General features: G+C 39.3%; 1 protein-coding gene across 3 annotated transcripts in view; it reads left to right on the top strand.

The window, feature by feature from the left end:
* Positions 1-23413, top strand: part of TNIP3 (TNFAIP3 interacting protein 3) — a 72348-nt gene that overhangs the window by 41514 nt on the left and 7421 nt on the right. The window contains exons 5-13 of one of the 3 annotated variants that reach the window (XM_040556104.1): positions 1291-1380; positions 3057-3122; positions 4482-4613; positions 8042-8170; positions 12061-12177; positions 14850-14975; positions 16421-16474; positions 17764-17922; positions 21282-21342. In XM_040556104.1, coding sequence (XP_040412038.1) covers positions 1291-1380; positions 3057-3122; positions 4482-4613; positions 8042-8170; positions 12061-12177; positions 14850-14975; positions 16421-16474; positions 17764-17922; positions 21282-21342 — 934 coding nt within the window. The remainder of the gene's footprint in view (positions 1-1290; positions 1381-3056; positions 3123-4481; positions 4614-8041; positions 8171-12060; positions 12178-14849; positions 14976-16420; positions 16475-17763; positions 17923-21281; positions 21343-23413) is intronic. The other 2 variants (XM_040556105.1, XM_040556106.1) reach the window with 2 other exon arrangements.

Raw genomic sequence — 23413 nt, forward strand, 5'->3', positions numbered from 1 at the left:
GTAATCTGGTCACTTTGATTTGTTATTACACAAAAGGTAGAAAGTGGTTCATTTTAGTGACCCAGCAACTCTGAGCAGCATTCAAACCAATTTGCTGAATGTATTTGTAACTTTTAGATTTGTGAGTTGTCATATTGATTTTAATAGACTGTGCACCTAAATATATGCCTAAGGCCCAGATCCTGAACACATGAGTAATTCCACTGACTACCATGTAATTTTTTCAGATACTTTAATTTAAACGTGTTGATGAACTTCTACAGGAAGAGGGACTATTTTCTGACGTGGAAATTGAGTGCTCCAACATTAGAGCTCTGCAGGACTGGTTGGGGGTGAATACGTGGCCAGGATTTATGCATATGAAAAGACACAGTAGAAATATTCTGTGATCTTCTTCATTATTGTTGGCATTAAATTCTCTAGTTGAAGAAAATAAATTAATTTCAGGAGACATAAGATGTTAGAAGTGCTCACACTTTTATTCCCCATTTTCCCATGTATTTGTTAGAATTCAGACTAGGGAGAAAAAAATATCCCTGACCACGTATCTGACCAAATGTATTTTTATGAACGTGTGCTTTTTATCCAAGCCGGTTCTCTTTTTATTATATATATGTATATCACATGTTTGTCTTCATGAGAATTCATGGAAACTTCTTGGAAATTATATTTGTCATTGCCATTACAAAAATGAGGGCTTAGCTGCTTAGCTGCTGTTGTCCTTCATGGACAAAACTCCAAGTTAAATCAAACAATTTCAGATTGGACCGATTTTCCTAATTGCTCCAAATAGCCTATTCGTTTTCTGTATTGCTTGTTTTGAACCCATTGTGCTAAAGATTATTGCTGCAGGCCTGCAAACACTTACTGGGCGTAAAACTACTAATTATTCTAGTTCTTGTAAACGAAGGGAATTACTTATACCCACTTTAACTTATGCTCAACTTTTGTGCTTTTACTATTTAGTTGTATTACCATCTGTAAGATAATTAAAAGCCTATTTTGTGTTCTATACCTCAGATGGTGCAATGAGACCTAATTTTGTCTATTTCACCACCCATTTGCATAATGGCTCTGAAACACAGGCTAGGCAGGGTTAAAGCAGATGTAAGCTTCAGAATCTGCTGTCGGCAGGTGTTAAGATACTGATAGCAAATACACTGTAAGAAAATGTTGCTGTGTCACTTTCTTTACATTGCAGGTGGCAGGGTGGATGGGAGTTTTATATGATAATCATGACTTGAAGAGGGGATGCTAGAAGTATTCATTTTTGAACTTTTTTTCGTCTAGTCGAAGCACATACTACTGGCCAAAAAGAAGACTCTATTAGCCAATTCTCTGGAACAACAGATTCTCTCACTGGAAAGACAGAGACGAGAGGTAATCTTAAGTTTACCTACCCTTAACCTTTACAGCTGTAACCTAAGATAGACATAACAAGTTCAGTAACATTTCCATGGCAGGAAATCATTGAATGTTACTTACGCTGTGTTTAAGCAGCAATTGGTTTCATCAGGCAGTGCAGCAAGAGCTCTGTTTCTTCTCTGGAAATCTTATCCCCCATTCTTTTGAGGAAATTTCTATCTGGAGAATTTCCACTTCTCATTTCTTCACAGCCTGAAGCATGCAAGCACTTAAACTTGTGTTTAAATTAGTTCCTATATCTAGGCAGTTACATTTGGAGAACTGTTCCTAAAAACAAATGTTGACGAAATATTGTAACACACTTATAAATCCATAAAAGTGGAGATTTATACGTCACAAAGGGCAAACTTTCATAATGATCACTGTGGTAAAGGCCAAGGAATAACTGTGAGTAGTAGCAACTGGAGTTTTACCACAGGTATCAGCAAATTGGAAGCTGTTCTATTTCTGAGCATCCTAAAGAGTCACCATGCATCCTACAAATCAAAACACTTCTGGGAAACCTATTTGGCCTTCTCCAATAAAAATGCACACACATTGACTTCACTCATACCAATTTTATGCATGGTGTTTGCCAGTCTTCCCTGTTTTCCATGTATACGTTTGTTCAGTTTAATGGTACTGAAAAAGGCAAGCAGGGTTTGCACCCAGCTGTAATTGCAGTTGATACGTGTCTTCAATTCACTGTTTTGAAGCTGGTGACCTTCTAATTGCAAATATGCTTATGTAACTTAAAGCAAACTAACAAAAACGTCCTTAGCCATTTAGGAATTGCAGTTTGGGATTTGTACAGTGTTGCAAATGATTCACCTATAGTGTATTTTATATTTGCATCTTTCTTGAATGTTACTTCCTGAACATTCATCTGCCTTAGCTGAAATAACATAGAAATGGCACATGAGCCATAAAGCTCACCGGATTTTATGTTTACTTTTTCTTGAAATGGACTGTTCAGATAACAAAGAGGTTGTGAACACTCATAGCTAGAGAATCAGTCTCTTATATATTGACAGTCGTTGTGGTTTAGCCCGGCTGGCAGTCAAACACCACACAGCCGTTCGCTCACCCTCCCCCCTCCCTCTCCGGGATGGGGGAGAGAAACGGGAAAGTGAAGTCTGTGAGTTGAGATAAAGACAGTTTATTAAGACAGGGAAAAGAATAACAACAATAATAATAATAATAATAGTATTAATAGTAATAATGTGTACGAAATAAGTGATGCACAATGCAATTGCTCACCACCCGTTGACCGATGCCCAGCCTATCCCCGAGCAGCCAGCCCCCCACCCCAGCTAGCCACCCCTATGTATTGTTCAGCATGACACCATAAGGTATGGAATACCCCTTTGGCCAGTTTGGGTCAGCTGTCCTGGGTCTGTCCCCTCCCAGCTCCTGCTGCATCCCTAGCCTGCTCGCTGGCAGGACAGAGAGAGGCTGAAAAGTCCTTGGCTTGGTGTAAGCACTGCTCTACAACAATTAAAACATCAGCATGTTATCAGCGCTCTTCTCATTCTAATCCAAAACATAGCACCCTGCCAGCTACTAGGAGGAAAATTAACTCTGTCCTAACTGAAACCAGGACAACAGTGTTGAAATGAGGGTTATTTACTGTTTCTTCCTGATAATTACAGCTTCTGGAGGTGAACAAACAATGGGATCATCAATTTAGAACTATGAAACAGCTTTATGAAGAACAGGTAACAATGTTAACTGCTTCTATTGGAATATGAATGCTATCTGATGATTAAGTCTGTGCTTAAAAACCAACCAGCCATAGCTGTAGTAGTAGTATCTTTGAGTGGGCATGTGGGCACAATCATCATATTTACTTTGTCTTTTGTCTTTCATTTACAGAGGTAAAATACCTAAATAAAATAAAATCACATTACATAAAAGTGAAGTTTATGTATTTGCAGTCTTCAGTGGGACAAATAAGCAGAGAATAGACAAGCAAGCTGTGTCTAAATTAGTAGGGAACCGTGGGTGGACATGACAGCAGAGGTATTCATGCCTTCCACAAGGTCAGACTTCAGAGCAGAATGACCTGAAAATTAGCCTGCAGTGTCTGGTGTGTCCAGCCACTGATACACTTTGTCACACGTCTGTTAGTTCTTGTCCCATCTGTTGTGGTAATTTTCATTCTGGCTTAGGAAGCCTAGAAAGTCACCAGGGCTCTCTGTAATGGGGGAGCTCTCAGGTAAGTCTTCCATGAATGCCACCTTCTATAAGAAGAGACACTTTTTGCCTTTGAGAAACTGCTCTGTACAAAAATATTAATTATATATTAAAATACTCATAATATAAAAAGTAAATGGTAAATAAATAATTATTTACCTTTTTTTTTTTTTACAAGATGCCATTGTCATAGCTTTCATTCATTGTTTGCAGCTCTGTGGCATATTAGCTGCAGACATTATGATCAACTGCCTAGCAAAGCTAGCTGCTTAAAATATTTCTTGGTATTCTAAAAACTAAGTTGGTTCATAAACCGACACTTCTCTTATTTCCTTCTATGAAAAGGAAGTTTGCCAAGTGACCTCATGTGCTCATCAGGAAAATTTTCTCTCTAATATTTTCCAGTAAGTTTTACTGAGATCTGGATCATTTCTTCCTTGACTTTTTTTTTTTGCAAAGAGAATTCAAATGTCTCTTCCTCATTTAATATGGGACAGTTTTATGCCTCTGGCCAGATTGCTTTGGAAGCGTACTAGTGCCGAGGCAGTCCATGTTGCAAAAGGAAGGAAAAAGAACATTAAAAATGGAGAATTCATATGCAGACACAGCCCCATGGTAGCTGTGCTTTGGCACCAAAATCAGTGCTAGAGCCAACTGAGTTAACACCATGAGAGAAATTGCCCTAAATCATTAAGAGTCTCCCCTCCAAACAGAGCAGCAGGGTTTGGGGGGAGGAGTAAGTGGTGGGCACTTTACACCCAACCAGATCCATGCCATTACACTAATCTGCTGAGAGTTGAAAGGATTTGGAAGCACCTTTGGGGTGCTGTGCCTTTCAGGATGCACAGTTAGCCCACCATGGTACATTATTTGCTTTTCAGCTGGCAGAAATGAAGACAAAACTGGACATGTCAGAGAGGAGAGTCAGTGAGCTGGAGGAAGAGAGACATCAGCATCCTGCAGAAAAGGAGAGGCTGCAAGTCCTGGGCAGAGACAGGCCGTCACAGGAAATGGTAGGAGGGTGCACTGTCACCCAGTGTCTTTCCTCTCTCTTCTACTAAGTGCACAGCATGGGCTGTTGCAGACCCAGTAGATGGTGGTGCTGGGTTCTCATCAATATTGTGCCCAAGGCAGTGGCTGATCTTCTCTTTGATCAGAGAACTATGCATTGTGAGGCAGTCAATTCTGTAGAAATTGTCAGACCACACAGCAGTAGTGTGTGTGAGAAGGAATAAAGAGCAGATTGATGTGCATAGTTCAGATATTTTCTTCCTGAATATTCTTTTTAGGGTGCATTTCTTTGTGTCAGAGAAAGAAAATGCTACTGCAATTTTAAACGGAAAAGCTGCAGATATCGTATAAAATGCTTGACAATAAGAAGTCAGATCCCTGAAGCTAAATTCCCACCAAAGTAAACCCACCAACCAAAGTGATCAGCAAAGTTATACCAAATATACAGAAAAGGTTGTCTTTGCTCCATCTGGCAAGCACCAGAGAGTGAACAGTAACTATTCTCATTCTGTTTCATGGTAACACACACTTCATAACCTCTTGTAAGAGCTTCTGACTGCTGCTCTGACAGCTGAAGGCAAGGTTCTCCTTTCTCATGGGAAACTTGATAATGTGAAACAAACCTGAAGACAAGTGGCAATCACATCACTTCCATTCTCAGATAAAATATACGATAGCTGCTGTAGGAAAACAAAAGTGTAAAGCCCTTAACTTTTATTTTCATAGGCAGAACATTTGTCTTACTTGCTTAACTATTACAACATGGGTAAACATGTGCTTGGTTTCCAACCAATAGGCCTATTTACATGCTTCAAAGCAAACCATGTCATGAACTTGTTTAATCACTGCCTGTATTTGCCCTCAATATACAGTCAATGCTAGACAATCCATCTTCCTGTTCATATTACTAAGATGTTTACTGTCAACCTTTTTAATAAATGATAGCTGTGAAAAATAGGTAACTCTTTGGAAAGGTAACGATGAGCAGTACACTCTCAAATTGTTTTTCTACATACGAGAATAATGAACAAGGTAACTATATACTCTAAAAATCTCTTATGGGGACAGGTCAACCTGCCTGGCATACCAGCTTTAGAACAGCACTTTCTCTACAAATGATATGGCAGCCACTAAGTGCTTCTATTTCTTTTGAACTTCTTTACTTGTTGGATGCCCTGCAGGGATGCAGGAGATCTACACCTTTGCAGATGTAGCTGCTAAAAGTAGAGAATTTTGAATGAGCATCATAAATTGTAATATCCACGTCGAGTTATGCTGTGCTGCCCACGGGGCTAGGTGAAGAAAAAGCAGTTCCAAGGGACAAATCAGAGAAATGCTTAAAATTGTTCAGCTTGAAAACACACAAGTAAGTGCGTTGCTTTAAAGTTCAGCATGCCGAAGGGACCTAGGCTGACAGATCTATCACGATTAATTTTGTAGGGCTTTGTATTTTTTTCTACAGCATCTAACTTTCTTCATACTTGCATTTATTTTATATTTTATATATATATAAATATATATAGTATTATATATGTATCTCTCTATATATTTTATTTTCTTAGAAGATAGCAAGTTTTTTTTTTTTTTTAAATGCTCTTCTTCACTCCCTATAGCCATGGAGCTGGCATAGGCTGCAGAAGGTTATTGCCAGAGCAGAGTAATAAGGTGTTTGTTTTCTAATTGCTTATCTAATCCAGCAGCCTGACAGGACCTTTTAAATTTATTTATTCAGAGTAGCTTCCCTGAGCCATATGGGAAAAACAATCTCCGTCTGATGGGGCTATTTTTCTTTTTTGGTGCATCTGAAGGTATGACTGTCACACTAACAATGCTGTGAATTAAAAGTTATCTGTTCGCTTGTCCTCCATGGCCCACAGATGAAAACTGGCTGTTTTGGAGATTTAAATTATTTTGTTCTCTCTGGGCTCAACTGTGTGCCCGTAGACGGTAATCAAAGACTTATGGTAAAGGAGCCATAAAACCTAAGATTAAGTGTTGAATAAGAAGCAATAAGACTAAGAATTCAGATGGTTCAAAAACCCAAACAAACTGTGTTTGGGTTCATTATAAATGTCTGTATTCCCCAAGCTGTCCGCTTCGGAGAAGGAGAACATGTGCTAGGAGAGCGGAAAAGGGGATGGAAAAGAGTAGAATATAGCTAAAAACCTACAAGGATTTTAGTGTGTGTTTGTTTTTTAATATCTTAAGGCATACAGAGACATGCCAACTTGAGTTAACTCCTGAGTGAGTTCCTTACAGAAATGTTCCAAGTAGTCTAGAACAAAGGAAAATAAGGCTACCTCCTGCATATGGGACAGTTTCTCAGGGGTGTTTTTCAGTGGCTTGATGTGCACACAGTGATTCACTTCTTGTGAGCCCAGAGAGAAAATACCTAGTAGCTGGCTGCACAGAGATAGGGCTGTTGCACAGAAAGAAAGCGTGCGTACAGTGTCATGTGTGTGATTGTTGGATCTCACTTCTTTATCACATAAAGCAGCTGCAGAGGAATATTTGAAGTTTTTTGTTGTTGTTGTAGAACAGTCACTCTGTTTCAAATGTCTAAACAGCTTTCTCTAAGACAATTCGACAAAAGCAAGCTAGTCAGGAATGCATTACCCTGGAGAGAAAGGAGGGAAGCTTACACAATGCCAGTTACTTCAGGCTCTGATCTGAATCTTAGCTCCCCTCATTGTAAATTGAAAATAGCTGTGCTGAAAGCAATAGAAGTCAATCAAACTTAATTTGGCAAATCTGTCCTACTAATTTGTATAATAACATCTTGAAAGACTAGTATAATTCCTGTTGCAAATAGGGACATCTTCGTGGTGGTTGCTGGGATGGAAGCAGTGTAGGCACACACTAAGAAGGGTTGAACTCAAGACAACAACTGCGATGGGTTTAAAAAAAAAAAGTGGGTTTCAAGCCTCAGTTGGTAGCTTGGTAATTCTTGAGCAGGCTGAGGCCTGCCTCAGTCTCTTGAGTAGTGGGAAAAGCCCTCACACTGTATGATTCAGAGATGTGGTTTTGTCTCCAATGTTGTATGATATTGGGGGTGGCTGGGACTCCAGCTGCTTCTAGCCCTGGCGTTGCATTGAGTAGATGAGACTAATGCAGGGTTGGGATGGTCATTTGTACACTTCCATTTGCCTTGGCCTGCCAGCTTTTTCATGCCTTTATGCAACTGCAGATTAAAGAGAGCAGGAATTTATTCTGGTTTGTTGCCTCTATCTCATCATATGGTGAATGGTCAAAACAATTTCAACAGACTTTATCATATCTGGGTTTTCCTAACCATCCGTCTTCCTGTTGCTTTCCTTCCCAGCTGTGTTTGGGACACCAAAAATTCAGCACATCTGCCAGGCAGCAGATTATTTGAAAATTGTTTTTGAAAAATGGTTCCATCTGCATTTCTCTGTATTTTGCATCCCAGAAGGAAACAAAGGTTCTCAGTGAAGTCCTGCATGACATGAAGGAAGAGAACAAGCTCCTGAAGCAGAAGAACGCCTCAATGATAAGAAAACAAGAACACTATGAGTGTGAAATAAGTCGTCTTAATAAGGTATGAGCAAGAGTTGAGCCAGTGACTAGTTGAGCTAGTGACTTCTCCCTTTAATTCTAGGGTCTCTGATGTTAAGCACTAACACTACCTGATGACTTTATTTTCACTCCTTGGGTGAGCAATCTGTCCATGGTAGCAAACTAACGATCACTGTTAATCTATAGATCATAGATTCAGAGAGCTGGGGGAAGAAGCAAGAACTGAATTTAGCTAATACCTGTTCATGCTGCTCTTGGCAGGTTGTAGGATTTGCACTGTAAAGAAGAAAGTTGAGAAAATCTTTGGCTTCTTCTGTGAAACTTCTCTCTATTATAATTATGTTCTTTCTAGGTTTCCCCTCCTTAAAACAAAAGGGAAAGGGGAAATGGCACAAAGCTGTTTTCATGCACATCCAGTGGAACACTGTGATAAAAAAAATTTGGACAGTTTAAAAACTGTTGTTTTACATATGTTCTGTCTGAGAATGGCTTCTCTTCACAAGACATATGCTTCAGTCTTCTTATATGCATGCATGCATACATACATGAGTGTGTATATATATTTGTAGGTATGCGTGTGTGTGTGTGTGTATCTCATTGAGGAAATTGCCATAAAATAGCTCGGGATTTTTTTTTTTTTTAACTGAGGGAAAGTAATAAATGTAACTTTGTTTAATCAAAAGATCACATAAAGCAGTGGGTGTTTTCTAACAATTCTGTATTTCATGGTGAACCACAAACACTTCCTGAGGAAATGCACTGCAGTAACCATTGCTGTGTATCTTTAAGTGAAGCATAAATTGGAGGACCAGAATGTGTGAAAGTCAGGGCAAAAATGTAATGTTGCCATATTAAAATATCTGGCAATTTATGATCTCTAGCTCATTCTGAAATGCATTGGCAAGACTTGCTCAAAAACTTCTGTAACTTTCATTACAGATCTTGTTTGTATTTTATTTTTAGAATCTTACAGTGTTGTTGGGACTAAGATGTAGGTGAATAAACCATACTTTTAAATGAAACATCAGTTTTATGCAACATAGCTTCTCACATGAGTGTTGCTTTACTGATTTCCTGTGTAATCGCATCCTTCAGATCTCATGAATGCATGTAAGACTGTGCCCTTTTAAGTCTAGTAGCCCTGCTATTGCAGTTTCAGTGACTTCAAGTGCTTACAAATTTTCCTAAATCAAACTTCTACCTTAAAAATACTTTAACCTCAAAAATACTTTAAACTCCTTCTGCGTTACTTCTGTTGGAAGGCTGTTCTGGAGCTGTAACCCTTCTTTTATTAGACACTTTCTTCCATTTCAGTTGGGCTTAATTTTTTTATTTAATTTATTTAATATTTAATTTGTTTTATTTATTTCATTTAATCAATTTAATTTTATTCAATTATTTATTTAATTTATTTTGGCCAGATGATATACTTTTTTTTTTTTTTGATAGTAGTATCAAACAAATCTGCTTCACTCCTGCTGTTACCCTTGCTCTTTACCTATATCAATGTGGAGCAAGCATATTTTCACTACAGGACAGTAGCTAAACTGACCCAAGTTTTTTGTTCCCTTAAATATATAACTGCTTGCTAATATGCATGGTTTTGCATATCAGTCATTTTAAGATGCTTAATTCCCAGATTATGGAAGATATTACTACTTGTTTTTAAGTACATTAACTTGTTTACTTCCAGCTTCATCCAGCATTGATCTGGTCATCCAGAGTACCCAAAATGTAGATCTTGTTCTGATCCTACTTTGATGTTTGCCATATGAAAGTGTTGTTGCAATAGTTTGGAATGCCATATCCCAAGACTGTTGGCTTTCCTGTTGCTGTTTCCTTGTTTCCCTTATAGTTCAAGTACTAGACAAATTTCTCTCTGACTTAATTGATAACTTTGCTTCAGCACCATCTCAGTTGTGTCATTCAAACATGGACTGATAGGCTGTAATTTCCCCATTAAGAAAATCTGTTTAAAATTATTTTTTTTTAATGAAAGATTATCAGGTTAAACTCTGCTTTACTTCATCCCATTTCTCATGTCTGTAAGGCTTTTCTCTTCAAAATTTCTTCCCAAACCTGGCACACTCATGTGGTTAGATTAAGGGATTGCTAGTTGCATGGACCACATCCTTCTCATAACTTTGAAAACCAAGTCAGTTGTCTTTCAGTAATATAGTTTATATAGTTTCCTTTTCAATTAAAAAAAATACATAAATATATATATATGTAAGAAAAACTCTGTGTTACTTGTCTTGCAATTTCAGGTTTCAGTTTTCAGTATTTCTAAATGAACATTATTTAACACTGTGTGAAGTTAAGCTGAGTTTAACTCAGTGAACTGCGAGGTCCTTCTCATTTTCACTTGTTCCTTGCTGGTAGCCATCCTGCCATTGTCACAGAGCTATATTATCCTCCTTCCTGGGTAATACAGTTTTTAGTCTTGCTCACAGCATCACTGTGTATTACCTTTCTGCTTGTGCCCATTTTTATAATGAAAGAAGCTCTTACAACTTTTTTGTAACATACAGCACATGATACCTTGCAGCTCACTACCTAGAATTATGATACAAAAACTTCACTGACACTTGTGGCTGCTGACCTTCCACTCCCAATCTGAAAGCTGATGTGAAACTTGTTTTTATTATTTGTTTTGCTATTTGTGTAGAGCACTGAAGTGTCATATTGTAAAAGAGATCAGCAGTGTCTGGAAGGGACAAAAGGAAGATTAGTCAGAGAGCTATTTGTATCTACATTCTCCCATATTTAGGTATGGCCTTATTCATGTATGACATGGAATACGAACTTTGTCAATAGTATACCTCTTTCTCTTCTGCACTGTTCTTAGGGACAGTAGCTCACCAGATAAAAGGCCTCGCTTTTCTCTTCTGCGTTCCTTGTTGGAAGTGCTATTTTTCTCCCCTTTTTGATACTTCATGGAAGATGAGGTCCATAATACTAATCCTTGGGTTTCTTAGGTGCTCTTTTTTCCTGCTTGTCTTCTTCCCCTTCTCCCTTTTCCCTCTCCAAGTTATTTCCTCTCTTCTCTTGCAACACAAGTGGTGCGTGGCCAGTCAGGGGGAGCTGGGGACCACTAGCAAGAAGGGAACCTTCTAAAGTGGAGGAAATTAGCTGAGTCCGTATGTTCTGTGAGAGATGCAGAAAAGCACTGAAATTGAAATGTGAGCGTTTGTGGTAGAGTAAATAAGAAATGTGTAAGTGTGGTTATAGACAGAAAGTGGTAAGAATGATTTAAGAACTATTCCAGTCCAAGGGACAGCTGTGGAACACTATTAAATAAATAAAATCTGCAAAGAAGTGTAGCAGAATTTGACTGAAAAATAGTATAAGAGCATTCTCAGTGTAGTGTGTATACACAACTCCCTCTAGTGACAAGTTATAGAGACTACATAACTTCGTCTCGATGTGAGTATTCACTTTGGTTCCAGCTGAAGAAATTTGTACTCCTGGTGCAAAAACTGTTTCAGTCCAACTTTACTATAGGAACATTTATAGGCATAGTCGAATGCTACTTTAACATTCTTGGGTTGTTTGGTCTTTTGACAACGGTCTTGGTGTTCTCAAATTCTGATTTGCACAGGGAAAATGGCATTTCTGAATGAGATTTGCAGCTGTGATTTCCACAGCTAGTTGTCGGTTATAGTTTAAGTAAAAGCACAGTCTTCTAAACTACACCATCTCAAATTCATGGATCTAGTGTGGGCACTTTGGAAATTTGGACTTAGGCATACATACATGTTATTCATAATATTCACTGTATATAATTGAAGCAACTGCAAATGAATGAAAAAAGTCTGTGACTCTACTTAAAGAGAACGCTTCATAATGATGTGGTAAATCTTTCTGATGTGGTGGGTCTCAGAACAGTAACTATGATGTTTTACATTGCAGGCCCTTAAAGATGTATTGCAAAAGAAGCACCAATCTGTTCCTGGGACTCCTTCAGAGGGGGTTGACAAGAACAGCCTTGAGGACATGAGAACCCAACTTGAAGTTCTCCAGCAGCAGGTGAGAATGGGTGGAAGCAAGCCTGCCTTGAATTTCATGCCACATGATTTTGCCTTCTCTCCCAAGAACAGTGCCTGGCTGACTTGCTGTATAATACTTTTGAACGGAAGAGTTGTAGTCCATTCAAATTGGTGTTTCCTAAGATGCTGTCATCACAGCAGTGTCCATAAAGTGAAATTCACTCCTTGCGAAAGACTGGAGCAAGCTCTTGTGTAGGATTTCAAGCTGCAGAATGGCTCTTGTGATTTTTGGAGGCGTCCTGCCAGCTCCCTGCTAGGGACTGAATTTCCTCCAGAGAGAATGCCAAACTTCATGAGTTACTGATGAATTTGTTGCTTGTGTCTTCTGCTCCTTATATCGTAGAAGTTGAAAGTTTAATGAATTGTCTAGAGAATGCTGGTCTTGGAAAATTAGTGTTGGTATTGTAGTTGTTCAAAGTGTGGTGCGAGACATTTGAATCTATAACCTGCATACCAATCACTACAGAGTCTCGTATTTTTTTTATCTTCATTTTGAGCAATTCAAGTGCTTTGTGCACTCTACATATGAAAGAATCTGTTTAAAAGCATGATACTTCTCAGATAATCTAACAATTTTGGTCTGTCATCCTGGACAGTGTTAGGGCTAACATTATTGACACACAAATGGATGTGATCAGAATGGGAATTTTATTCAATGGGAATAAAATACTTGTTTCTGTCACGTTTGACAGCAGAGCCAGATTTTGCTCTCTAATGTAATGCTTGCCACATGCTGGAGAATAAAATCCTGCACTTGATTGTACAGTAATGAGTTATTTCATTCTACACAATGAAATAGAGTAAACCTTTTTTCTTTTTTTTTTTCTTTCCTTCAGAATTCTCATGGGGCAACCGTTTTATGATTGTATTTTTCTAGTTGTATAAATCAGTGCAGTGAGTCCAAACTTCCTTCTGCACAAAATGGAGCAGAAGGCTCTGTTTGGAGGAGGGACCCCTGGGACACACAATGTGACAGAGCCTCACCAGAGCTTGGCTGTCACCAGGCCATCCCTGGCTACTACAGAAGAGTTAAAGGCATTCATTCCTTGGGAGATGTCCCCCTATTTCTCAGGACAAGAGAATATACTGACAAAACTGTGACAAAGTTTGCTCCCTTGCAGCTTCAACAAATGGTACAGCTGGGGAGCGGAAGGGAGGTGAGACAGCAGCGAGCGAAGTAGGAGAGAAGAAATGAGGGAACACTAAGAAGAAGTGCATGTAGATGGACAGGGGTCAAAGAGAGCTACATGTCTGCAAACGACTGCTTTGCCTCTATTTTGGAGGGTCAGTAGTGCTCGTGCCTCCTTCAGGCACAGGCTGTGAGCTGAGACTCCACGCTGCCACACAGAAAGCCTTTGTTCATTTTACACACTGTTATTCAGGAAGGGGGTTATATCTAGTGGGGGACCATCACATCCAAAAAAACCTTGCAAAAATTAGCTGCAACAGGCAGATCATGCAAATTTATAGAGCCCTGCGTTGACTTTTTTTTTCTTTCCCTGAGTTATTAACATTTCTTTACTTCTCCTGTATAGTCATAATACTGCTGCCAGCAAAAAAGAAAACTGGGTCTATACTAGGGGCAGAGCATGAGGCACAGCAACCAAATTCTTTGAAAGTAGATTGTCAGCTGGCTTTAGTGACCAACTGAAAGGACTCCTGAAAGCTCTGATGATAGTTCCCACTCCAGTGTGCTTTTGTTGTTATAGAATAATAGAACCATTCAGGTTGGAAAAGACCTCTAAGATCATCTAATCCAACCTTATCTGTCAGTGAAAGTGCCACCAACCTTCAGCTTCATACAAGGTGGGTGCCTGCCCATTAGCTGAAGAACTATGGGTTTCTTTCCACAGTGTTTCAGCCAAGGTGTAAACTCCTTGACTGTCCTGACTAGTTCAAGTCTTATGGTCATAAATATATGGCTGTGGCTCTAAATACTACCACTCTGCAGAGCTTAATCCTTTGGGCCACACTCTTGTTAGAGAGTTAGAGCAGCAGAAAAGGTAAATCTGCAGGCAACTGCAAAGGCATAAAACAAGGTAGGCTCAAGGCTAAGCTTGTCATGTGGTATTCAGTGGGCTATGAAAAAGGCAGGATGTTCTTTGATCACAGTTGCTCTTCGTTAGGTTGGATAAAATGATAATCTTCTGTCAGACTGTGTGATAGAAGTCATTTTTTTTGTGCTGTGTGAGCACCTCCGGTCTCCACCAGAATGCTAACTGGTTGCATCTGAGATACCGGATGGAGTAAAAGATGTTTGTAATTGAAAAGAAAACTGGAAAAAAAATCATAAAATGTTTGCTCTACTACCGTTTATCCCTTAAAAAGATCCATGTCTTCAGTATTTTGTATCTTATTTATAATTGTTAAAATGGATATTCCCCAGTAAGCCTTTTAATTATGACTATCTACAAACAGTGAAGCTGTGGACTGTTTCAATTGATGTGCCACTGTGGAATTGTCATTTTGTATTGTTCATTTAAAAAAAAAAAAAAAGCGAGGGAAAATCTTTTGGTTGCAGGGCTGTAAAGAGGGATCCTTTTGGAATGCATCCCACTGCTTGGCCATTGTTTAAAAAGCAACTATACAACAAAGTGAATTAAAATTTCTGTTGTGGCTCTGCTGAAATTCACATAGTCATAATGATTGCAGGTACAAATATATGAAGAAGACTTCAGAAAGGAGCGATCTGACAGAGAAAGACTTAATGAGGAGAAAGAAGCATTGCAGAAGATTAACGAGAGATTACAGTCTCAACTGAATAAACTAAACTCTCAGGTATGAGTCAAAAGAAAGTCACTATCGCCAGCACATGTGTATTTTATTTTTATTTTCTCACTCTCCACACAATCCAAGGCTTTCTGGCTTCCATTAATTGACATTGGATTTTATGTGAGGTCACCACCTGGGATGAAATCATTCTGAAGTAATGCAGTAAGATGAGAAATGATTAGAGACAACTTCCAAATTAAGTAGATGAAGGGAGTGTTTATTGCAAGATCTCTTCAAACATATCTTAAAATGGAGGGGGGGAATCAAAAACAAATCCAGAGGACTCTTGATTGTTTCACTGGCACTTGATATGAGAGTTGTAACATCAAACCAGCTTTTGAAATAAAAAGCGTCTGTAATGAATCCTGACCTCTGCTATGGAATTACAGAGCAATATTAATATCACTGAGGAAAAAAAAGTCTCCATCCAAATTAGCTGAGCAGCCTCTGGAATAATTTCTTGTTGCAACATCCTTTTTATCTCTTCAGAGTAGTGTCAGTATTCTGTTCACAGACATTCAGGAAGCCAAAGCAAAGTCATGGCATGCAAAATTTTGAGCTTTCTCAACTCCCTTTAAAAATTATGAAATTTTGAGGTTTCCTGTCTTGACAAAGTTGTGCAATGTCTTAAAAGAATGGCTGATTACCAAAATGTTCTGTGATGATTTATTGTTCTCCCCAACTTTGTTTTGAAACAGAAACTGTGGTATTGCCTTATTTTCAGCCAAGCCATTCATCATTACTAGCAAGATCTTGCAATAACGTCAGAGGCAAGGTGCTGTCCGGTGTTCCTCACTGCCACCAGTTTCAGTTGTAGAGGAGCACAGGTTGGGCATCTTGACTGATGCTAGGGCACTGCTGGGGTTGGGCCTGAGGCTAACCTGTACTTCTGTAGGTGCTTGGAAGCATTTCATGCAGGTGTAAAAACCAACCAAAACCTAGCGGTGCCAGAGTGAATGCCATTCAGGCCATCCCAGGCATACAGAAATACCTGGGACAATCTGTTACTTTGCATGAAATAACTTTTAGTTATATTTCCCCTACCCAGTAGCCCACTCCTGGGTGGTTCAATAAGGTGTGTGTGTAGGACACATTTGTAGATGTGTTTGTTATCAAAGACATCTTCCTATATATTTTTTCTCCATCTAGAGAGCATAAAACCCCAAACTTCTTGTATGGCCCTGACTGGTCATTCAGTGGATGCTGTGAGAACCTCTCAAAGCAGTGACAGTGAGCAGAGGGACTATAAATGGGGCTAACAGGCCTCTCCCACTCCTCCCCAGCCTCCCTGGACCAGGAGCAACAATTTATCTGCAGTGCATGCATACTGTGCGGCCTACAGGTGGTACAAGCTCTGTGTGATATGCCCCTGCGTTGCAGTGACAGGAACAGCTTTGGATGCGATTTTTAAGGATTTGATTTATCAGGATGAATATTTCATTTATTTTCAGATTAAGACCTGTGTGAAGGGAAAGGAAAAACTAGAAAAGCAGTTACAGCAGCAGGTATGTTTCTATTTACCTGTGCCTTGTTGTTAGATGTAAATGAAATGCTGGCCCTCAGGAGCAGTGAGGAACTATCTCCATTTCTTAAGCTCCCGCTCTCTGCCTCTGCTTGTCAGCCACCAAAACCAGTGGCATTAGATGTGACAGGAGGGGCTGAAGGGTTCAAGTTCTTTATGTTGGGAGAACGAGCATGTCCGTTCTTCCTCCTCCTACCCTCTTGGGAGGGAGGAAGAAGGGCACTTACTCTCGCAACATAGAGATCTTGAACCCTTGACAGAGGATTGGTGCCATACATAACTGGCTATCATCTGCAGGACAGATGCTGGGACTTGCTGGTGTATTCTAGTTGAGACAGGAGATGGAGGCTAGTGGAGTTGTACCTGAGGCTCACCTATATATGGAGGCTCAGTACCAGGCTTTAAGCTATCCTGTGTGTTCAGCTTCAGCTGCTGGCCCAAATCCATTCCACGAGTTATCTGTGGCTATGGATGGATGAGAGAGACCAGTAGGGTGTGAATTTGCAGTGCATCAGATGTTCCACAGTATTTTCCTCTGCAATTCCTCCTTTTTCATGTAGCCTTTATCACAGGGAATTTCTGAGGCACTGGTACACACACAGGCAGCCACTGCTGAGTGGTTGGGACACTGGGAGCTTACGCTTGGGAGCGTCTTGTTTGTCTCTTCCTGCTTTGGGATGTGATTAAACAAGCTTATGAAGTACTTTAAATATGAGAGGAGCCATGCAGCATATTTATTAGTTTATTTTCTTAAGTCAAATTATTTAGTTCTGACTCATCTTTCATTCCTCCTTGTTCTGTCCTTAGGCAAATTCCCATTAATTCCACTGGGACGCAGAAAGCCTAAGAAAAGGCACAACCAAATCTCAAGACCATAGACTTTGGTCCTTTACCAATATTATTTATTTTTCTTGTTATGCAAATGCCTGTCCACGTGTAGTCCTGCTTCAAAGTATTGAATGTTACTAATGTGTAATGAAAATCTCTTGAATATGGAAAGCACGCGGAAATATGCTTGCCATATATTGAAAAAATATATTTTCTAACATAAAAGGTATCAAGACTCTGGCATGGCAAAAGTCAAATTTCTTAAATACTTTTTTAATCATGAACAGTCTGAAGAAGCTAAACTTCATTGTTACCCATGCTGACAGAGGGAATTTTCTTCCCTGTTGCTTTTCACCAATGAATTTGTATGTGGATATTCTGTTGGTTGTCATATCCTGCTAGTAATGCATTTTTTTTGTTCTTGCTTTTCTTAATTTTTGACAGACAAAAGACCTCCCGGTACAGTCTGAGAGGCCCAGCTACCCACCTCCACTCTTTCTCTCCCCATGCGTTAATTATGGGAACTGTGGGTTGGTTCTTCACTATCAAGATCCTCGAGTACATCCAATGTCTCGCAGGGCACAAGAACAGCAGCAGCACTCAGTAAGGTTCCCACCTTCTCCCGTTTCACAGGGGCACTGATTTTCTCACAGCGTGGTGACCACAGAAGAATTAACGTGGTGCTACCACACTGCTGTCCTCATCAGTAACTAAATCTGTTGTTTTTTGGCTTGTTTTGGTGCCAAGTCAAGATTTTTTACTGGTTTTAGAATTATCCCTAGATCTGGAAGAGCCTTTCTGATCTCTGTACAGTCTCTCTTCCACGTTTGTCTTCCCCCAGATGCTGATTTTCTTTTATAAGCTTGTTCTTTTCTTCTTTGCTGTTCCTGTGTCTTTGGTACTGAACTGCACACAGAGTGCTGCCATGTCTCAATCGAAGCATAACCCACTGAAATCTGTGCACAGAGGAAAAAATGCAGCAATTTAAATGTATGGTTGATAAGTTATACTTTAAGTATATACTCTTATATATTTTAAATTTATTTTGGCAAACACTGTTCATCTATAAAACCACAAGAAGAAAAAGAGATTATACGTTTGTTTTCCATGATGCTTCTGGTCATTCTATAATTAAAAAAATAAAGTTGTTCAATTGGATTCTTGTTGGTTTCTTAGATTAATTTACATACATGTAAATGCAGAGCCTTTTCTAGCTGGAGCCCAGTTCTGGGCATACAAAGTAAACGACAGTGACACAATTGGGTATCTAGTTGCAGTTGGCATTATTCTGTTCTCTTCCCTCTATTCAGCTGAAGAAAGCTTGTTGACTAATGTCTTATTTCCGTGTCCTACCCTGAGTATTTCTGTCTCTGGCTCTATTACTGGAAAATTACTTTCGTGCTTCACTTACGGTTTCTGTATTCACAGATAATACAACCGTCCTCCCGCCAGGCAGTACCCCTGTAGGCAGGCTGCACAATCGCACGTTCCCCGTACACGTTCCCACATGCTGACAAGCTAGTGGCAGGGTGTACAGCGCTGCTGTTCGACTCTAAGGGCGAAGCCCCAGATTGTGTTGCTTGTGCTGAGTAGTATCTTCCTTCTGGTACTCTGATGTGAAATGGGATTATGTGAGGAGTGAGGTTTACTATGGGTGAGGCACTCAGACAGAATGCTTTAGGAATCCAATTTTCCCAAGCAAGCCTGTGTGTTGGAAGAAGGAAAAAAAAAAAAGAGCATAAGTGGAAGTTATATCTGAGCGTGGATAACACAGTGGGAAATTTTAATTTTTTCCTGGCACACGACAAGGTCCTGTCTTCCTTCGCATGCAGAGGAATCCTTTGCCTTAGGGCAGGTTAAGTCAGGATGAGTTATCTATTTCAAGAAAAATACTGCTTCAAAGAATGACATTTTTGAAATGCTGTGGGTTATCTAACAAGTAGGCTGTGCTTGTTCAAAACCAGTGAGAATAAATTTAAACATGGTGAATGTCATTTCTGCCTATAAAGCTGTTGCCTATCAAAAGATGTTCATTATTTGTGAAATTACAGCTTAGTTTCTGCAAGACACGTATAAGGCTTTTCGACTGCAGAAATCCATTTGAAAAGCTGTGGTCAAACGAGTCATTTCTATAGTCCGTGAGTGTGCTTATCTGCTTGTTTATCAGAGTTGGAAGTATCGCAGAATGTTTTTCACTGCAATTTGGACTCTGTCCCAGATTATTTTGGCTCTTCTCCCTGAACTTTCATCATCTGGGTTTCTAATTCTGCAAGGGATCACTGGGTTTACAACTTTGCCATTCCTGCTGGAGCACTGGGGTCAGTTTGACTGGTTGCTTTGTAACTCCCAGTTTCATTCTGAGTTTTCTTTGAAATTCTTCGCCTGTGAGAGCGCAGTGTTGCTGCTCTGAGCTTTTGATAACTCCCTGAGCAATTTGTTAGCAATGAAGAAAGGTGTTAGAATTTAATGAGTGTCCTGAGTTAACATACGTAATCCTGTGTGTTTAGTCTGTGCTTTTGCTTTTTCAATCTTTTTATATCTTGCACCTTTTCGTTCCTTTTATGTTGTCAGTAGAAATGTTTTTATTTAGTCTGACGTGAAATACATCTCTAGTCTCTGAAATTCATTCAGCTTTGCATTGTGTATGTATGAAAAAGAAGAGTGGATCAGAGAACAGAAAATTCAGTAGAAACTCAGAAGAGCAATGCAAATAAGTGTATTTTAAGCCATCAGTGGAAAAACTGCATAAAGCAAAGCACAGTCTTGCTTTGTATCAAAGTGTGTTTTGTTTGCCCACAAACACAGAATTAGTTAGTAATTCATGTGGACATTATTATTTAAGTGAAGATAGGATAGTTCCTTTTTCCTAACAGTGTAGGATAGCAATTACTGCTATGTAACTGCAAATGACAGCATACATAAAAGTTAAATCTGTTTTCTGTATCTACAGCTTCATCCTGCTGCCTTAATTTGGGCAGAACTTCTTTAGAAGTCAATGAAATTTCTTTTCTACAAGTTGAAGTGTGTAAGAGTCTCCTTGGGACTATTCAGGGTTTTGTCAAGAGCAATTTCTGCAAAACAAGAATCATTTTACCAGTTTAACTAATTTGAGGCAGTAATTACCTGGAATTTGATGAGCTTGCATGTAGTATTCAAACCAAATTGATGGTTTAATAGAGCTTCAACTGAAATGTCTGGTCCCAAAATTGTTTCTTCAGTGGCAATGTGCTACTTATTTACCACAGTGTATGGTATAAACTATGCTGCAGTTTTTTTTTCTTCCTTGCTGTTGCTTGCCGTAAAGGATTTCCCTGGACAAAACTATGCCTGCGTGGACATAACCTTCCAATACATCCTCTTAGAAGGAAGATGGGGAACCTTTCCATCCCACAATATTTTCAATAAGTTATTTGATAACAGCTAATGTAATTGCAACACAAATGCTAATCTGTGGAAAGGGAGAAGGGAGAGAACTTGACTCAAAGGATATTCCTATCATGCAAAAAACTGTGTTTACTCATACCGAAACTGGAACAGCTTTACCTGTTAGGTCGGCATGTGTGCCAGGTTTCCCTGGGCTTCCTAAGTACAGAAGATAGAACCAGTTAAAAATGTGATCTCTGCTATTATTTTCTGGTCCATTTTAGCAGTAGTGTACTACAAAGTCCTTTTAAAACCTGATTTGGTTTTGTTAATGTTTGTTTTGATTTGGGGGATCTAGAAAGGCTTACACCAATATTTTAAATCAGTTCAGCATTTAAACCATGTTGCAAAAAAGGAAGCAAGCTGAAAGACTCGATCAGTGGAAACATAAAGCTAAATATAAAATTTTTGTAAACTACTTTTGTATGACTAAGAAAAAGCTTCACAGCACAATTATGTTTTTAACATGCCACTGTTCCTTTGTTTGAAGTGTCTATGAAGTCTATATTGCTGTAATAATGTTTTATTGTTCTGTGCAGCCAGACTATCAGTGGTATGTTCCTGACCAGTTTCCGCCAGATGTGCAGCACAAGGCAACTGGTAAGACAACAGCTGTACAGAGCATATTTTAAATGTACTTTTTAAAATAAGGGCCTTTGAGGGTTATATAGTAAACTCGCCTATTTATCTGTTGAGGGTTTATGTGACAGCTTTGCCTCAGAGAGCTGAGGCTGGTGTATGTGCAACACAGGTGAGGTTTCTAATGTACAATCTGCGTTAGAGCTTTCAGCTTCATTGCAATTTGTAAAATATCTCTATTGCACATTAAGGGATCGTACATTTACCTCATTAACTGCCTAGTAAGAGTCCTAAAGAATAGATATCCTTAGAGTTGTCCTTAGAGCTTCTGTTGCTCTAAGACTAAATTTAATGATGGGCTGAACCTGGGGGCCGGGGTGGAGCAGGTTTTAGAAGCCCTTGGTAACAAAGTGCAGGTTTTAGGATGTCATTTCACTTTAAAGGCAAAATGCCTGTTGCTGTTCTTGATCTGCCTTGGTAGTTCACAGTGCCAGGTCTGAAAATAAGACCGTTTAAATGGACAAAATTAATTACTTGCTGAAGTGTCGGTGCAAGCTATCTGCTGGAAACCAGAAAAAGCACTTAGTATTTGTACCCGGATTAGAAATCATGCAAAATTCCTTGGTGTTTTAAAGTACTAGGTTCAGACTGCTCAAAAGACAGATGTCAGAGAGCACAAAGAATAAGGGATGTTATTCTGGGTGGGAATCTGTCCCTTCATGTCGTCTTCAGAAATTTCCCAAAGCCACACCTTTTTTCTCAAAAGTAGTCAGGGATGATGGCACATAAAGTTTTGTGTTTTGCTCTGTTCTTATGTCTCGTGGTTCATTTGTAGTGATACCATCTCAGAGGGATAATACATCATCCTGTGCAGCGCAAAGGGACCAGCAAGGTTCACTCGTGTGTGCTGCGGGAGCATGTGTGCTCCATCTGGGTGCCATGTCACGGTGCAAGTGGACACCACATGGGGTGGGAGGGAGTCCTCACCAAAAGCTGTTTTGTAACTAGAAGAAGATGGCTACAGAGGAACTCTTCCGTTGTTTGTTGTCCTCCACATTTGCAGAAAAGAGAGGGTAGGGTGGGAACGTAGCTTGCCAAAATGGAGGATGAGCTTCCCATAGATACATGGCAACTGCTTGGAGGGTTCTGATGTGGTTGTAGGGAAAGTAGAGCTGTGACTGCACGAGAGGCCAGGAGATTAATTTTGTAGTTCCTCCCACTTAAACTCGGAGTGATTTATTGCACCAGAGAATACTGAGAGGATGTTTATACCAGCGTATGAAACAAATCCAGCCACCAACTGCAGCTGTGGTCCAGGGCAGTACACTTATGGAATATGAAGAAAAGAGAATTCTTTCGCACTGCTTGATTATAGTAATTTGACTTCTGTCTCCCTGAAAAAAAAAAAAAAGTTTTTAAATCCATGCTTTGTCTATTACTGTTCCTTGTCCAGAACATCCAAATACCTCCTCCACAGTGGAACAGTGTTTAGGAAACTCAAACTTTTTTCTTTCCTTTCTCTTTTAGTGACCATCAACAGGAATTCTCAGCTAGTACCATCATCATGTTGTGTAGAGCATAGTATATGTCTGTATGTCTTCCAGGCTCTTACTCTTTTTATCTTTGATAATAAAATAGAGATTTTTTTTTATTAGCTATTGATCACAGAGAAGTCCACCTTCTACAGTCATTTAAAATGCACTAGCCAGGATTTATGTATTGTAGTCACCTATATTAAATCTATTTTCAAGTCATTTATTTTAAGAAAGGTTTTAAAGACAGAAACTCCAGGAATACATGAAGAATGTATTCTTAATGTTGTTCCAATTTCTTTGTTCTGTTTTGGACTAATGCAAATTGCAAGGGTGAGTTTAAATGAGTTAGTATGTGTGTCAGCATTCCCAAGTCTCATTTCTCAGCTTTCATTTCCTCATTAGGTGATAAACTGACCAATAAATCTTATCTCTTCTGAGCTAGCGTTTCTTTATAGAAAAACTCTGAACACCCATGCAGCCACTTATGGTATGAGGCAGTTTCCTTTAGAAATGCTGTTTCGGTAGATTGATGTTTCTAGGGCAAACCCTTTAGCTTT

Source organism: Cygnus olor, chromosome 4, assembly GCF_009769625.2.
Source record: "Cygnus olor isolate bCygOlo1 chromosome 4, bCygOlo1.pri.v2, whole genome shotgun sequence".
In the NCBI taxonomy this organism is placed as follows: domain Eukaryota; kingdom Metazoa; phylum Chordata; class Aves; order Anseriformes; family Anatidae; genus Cygnus; species Cygnus olor.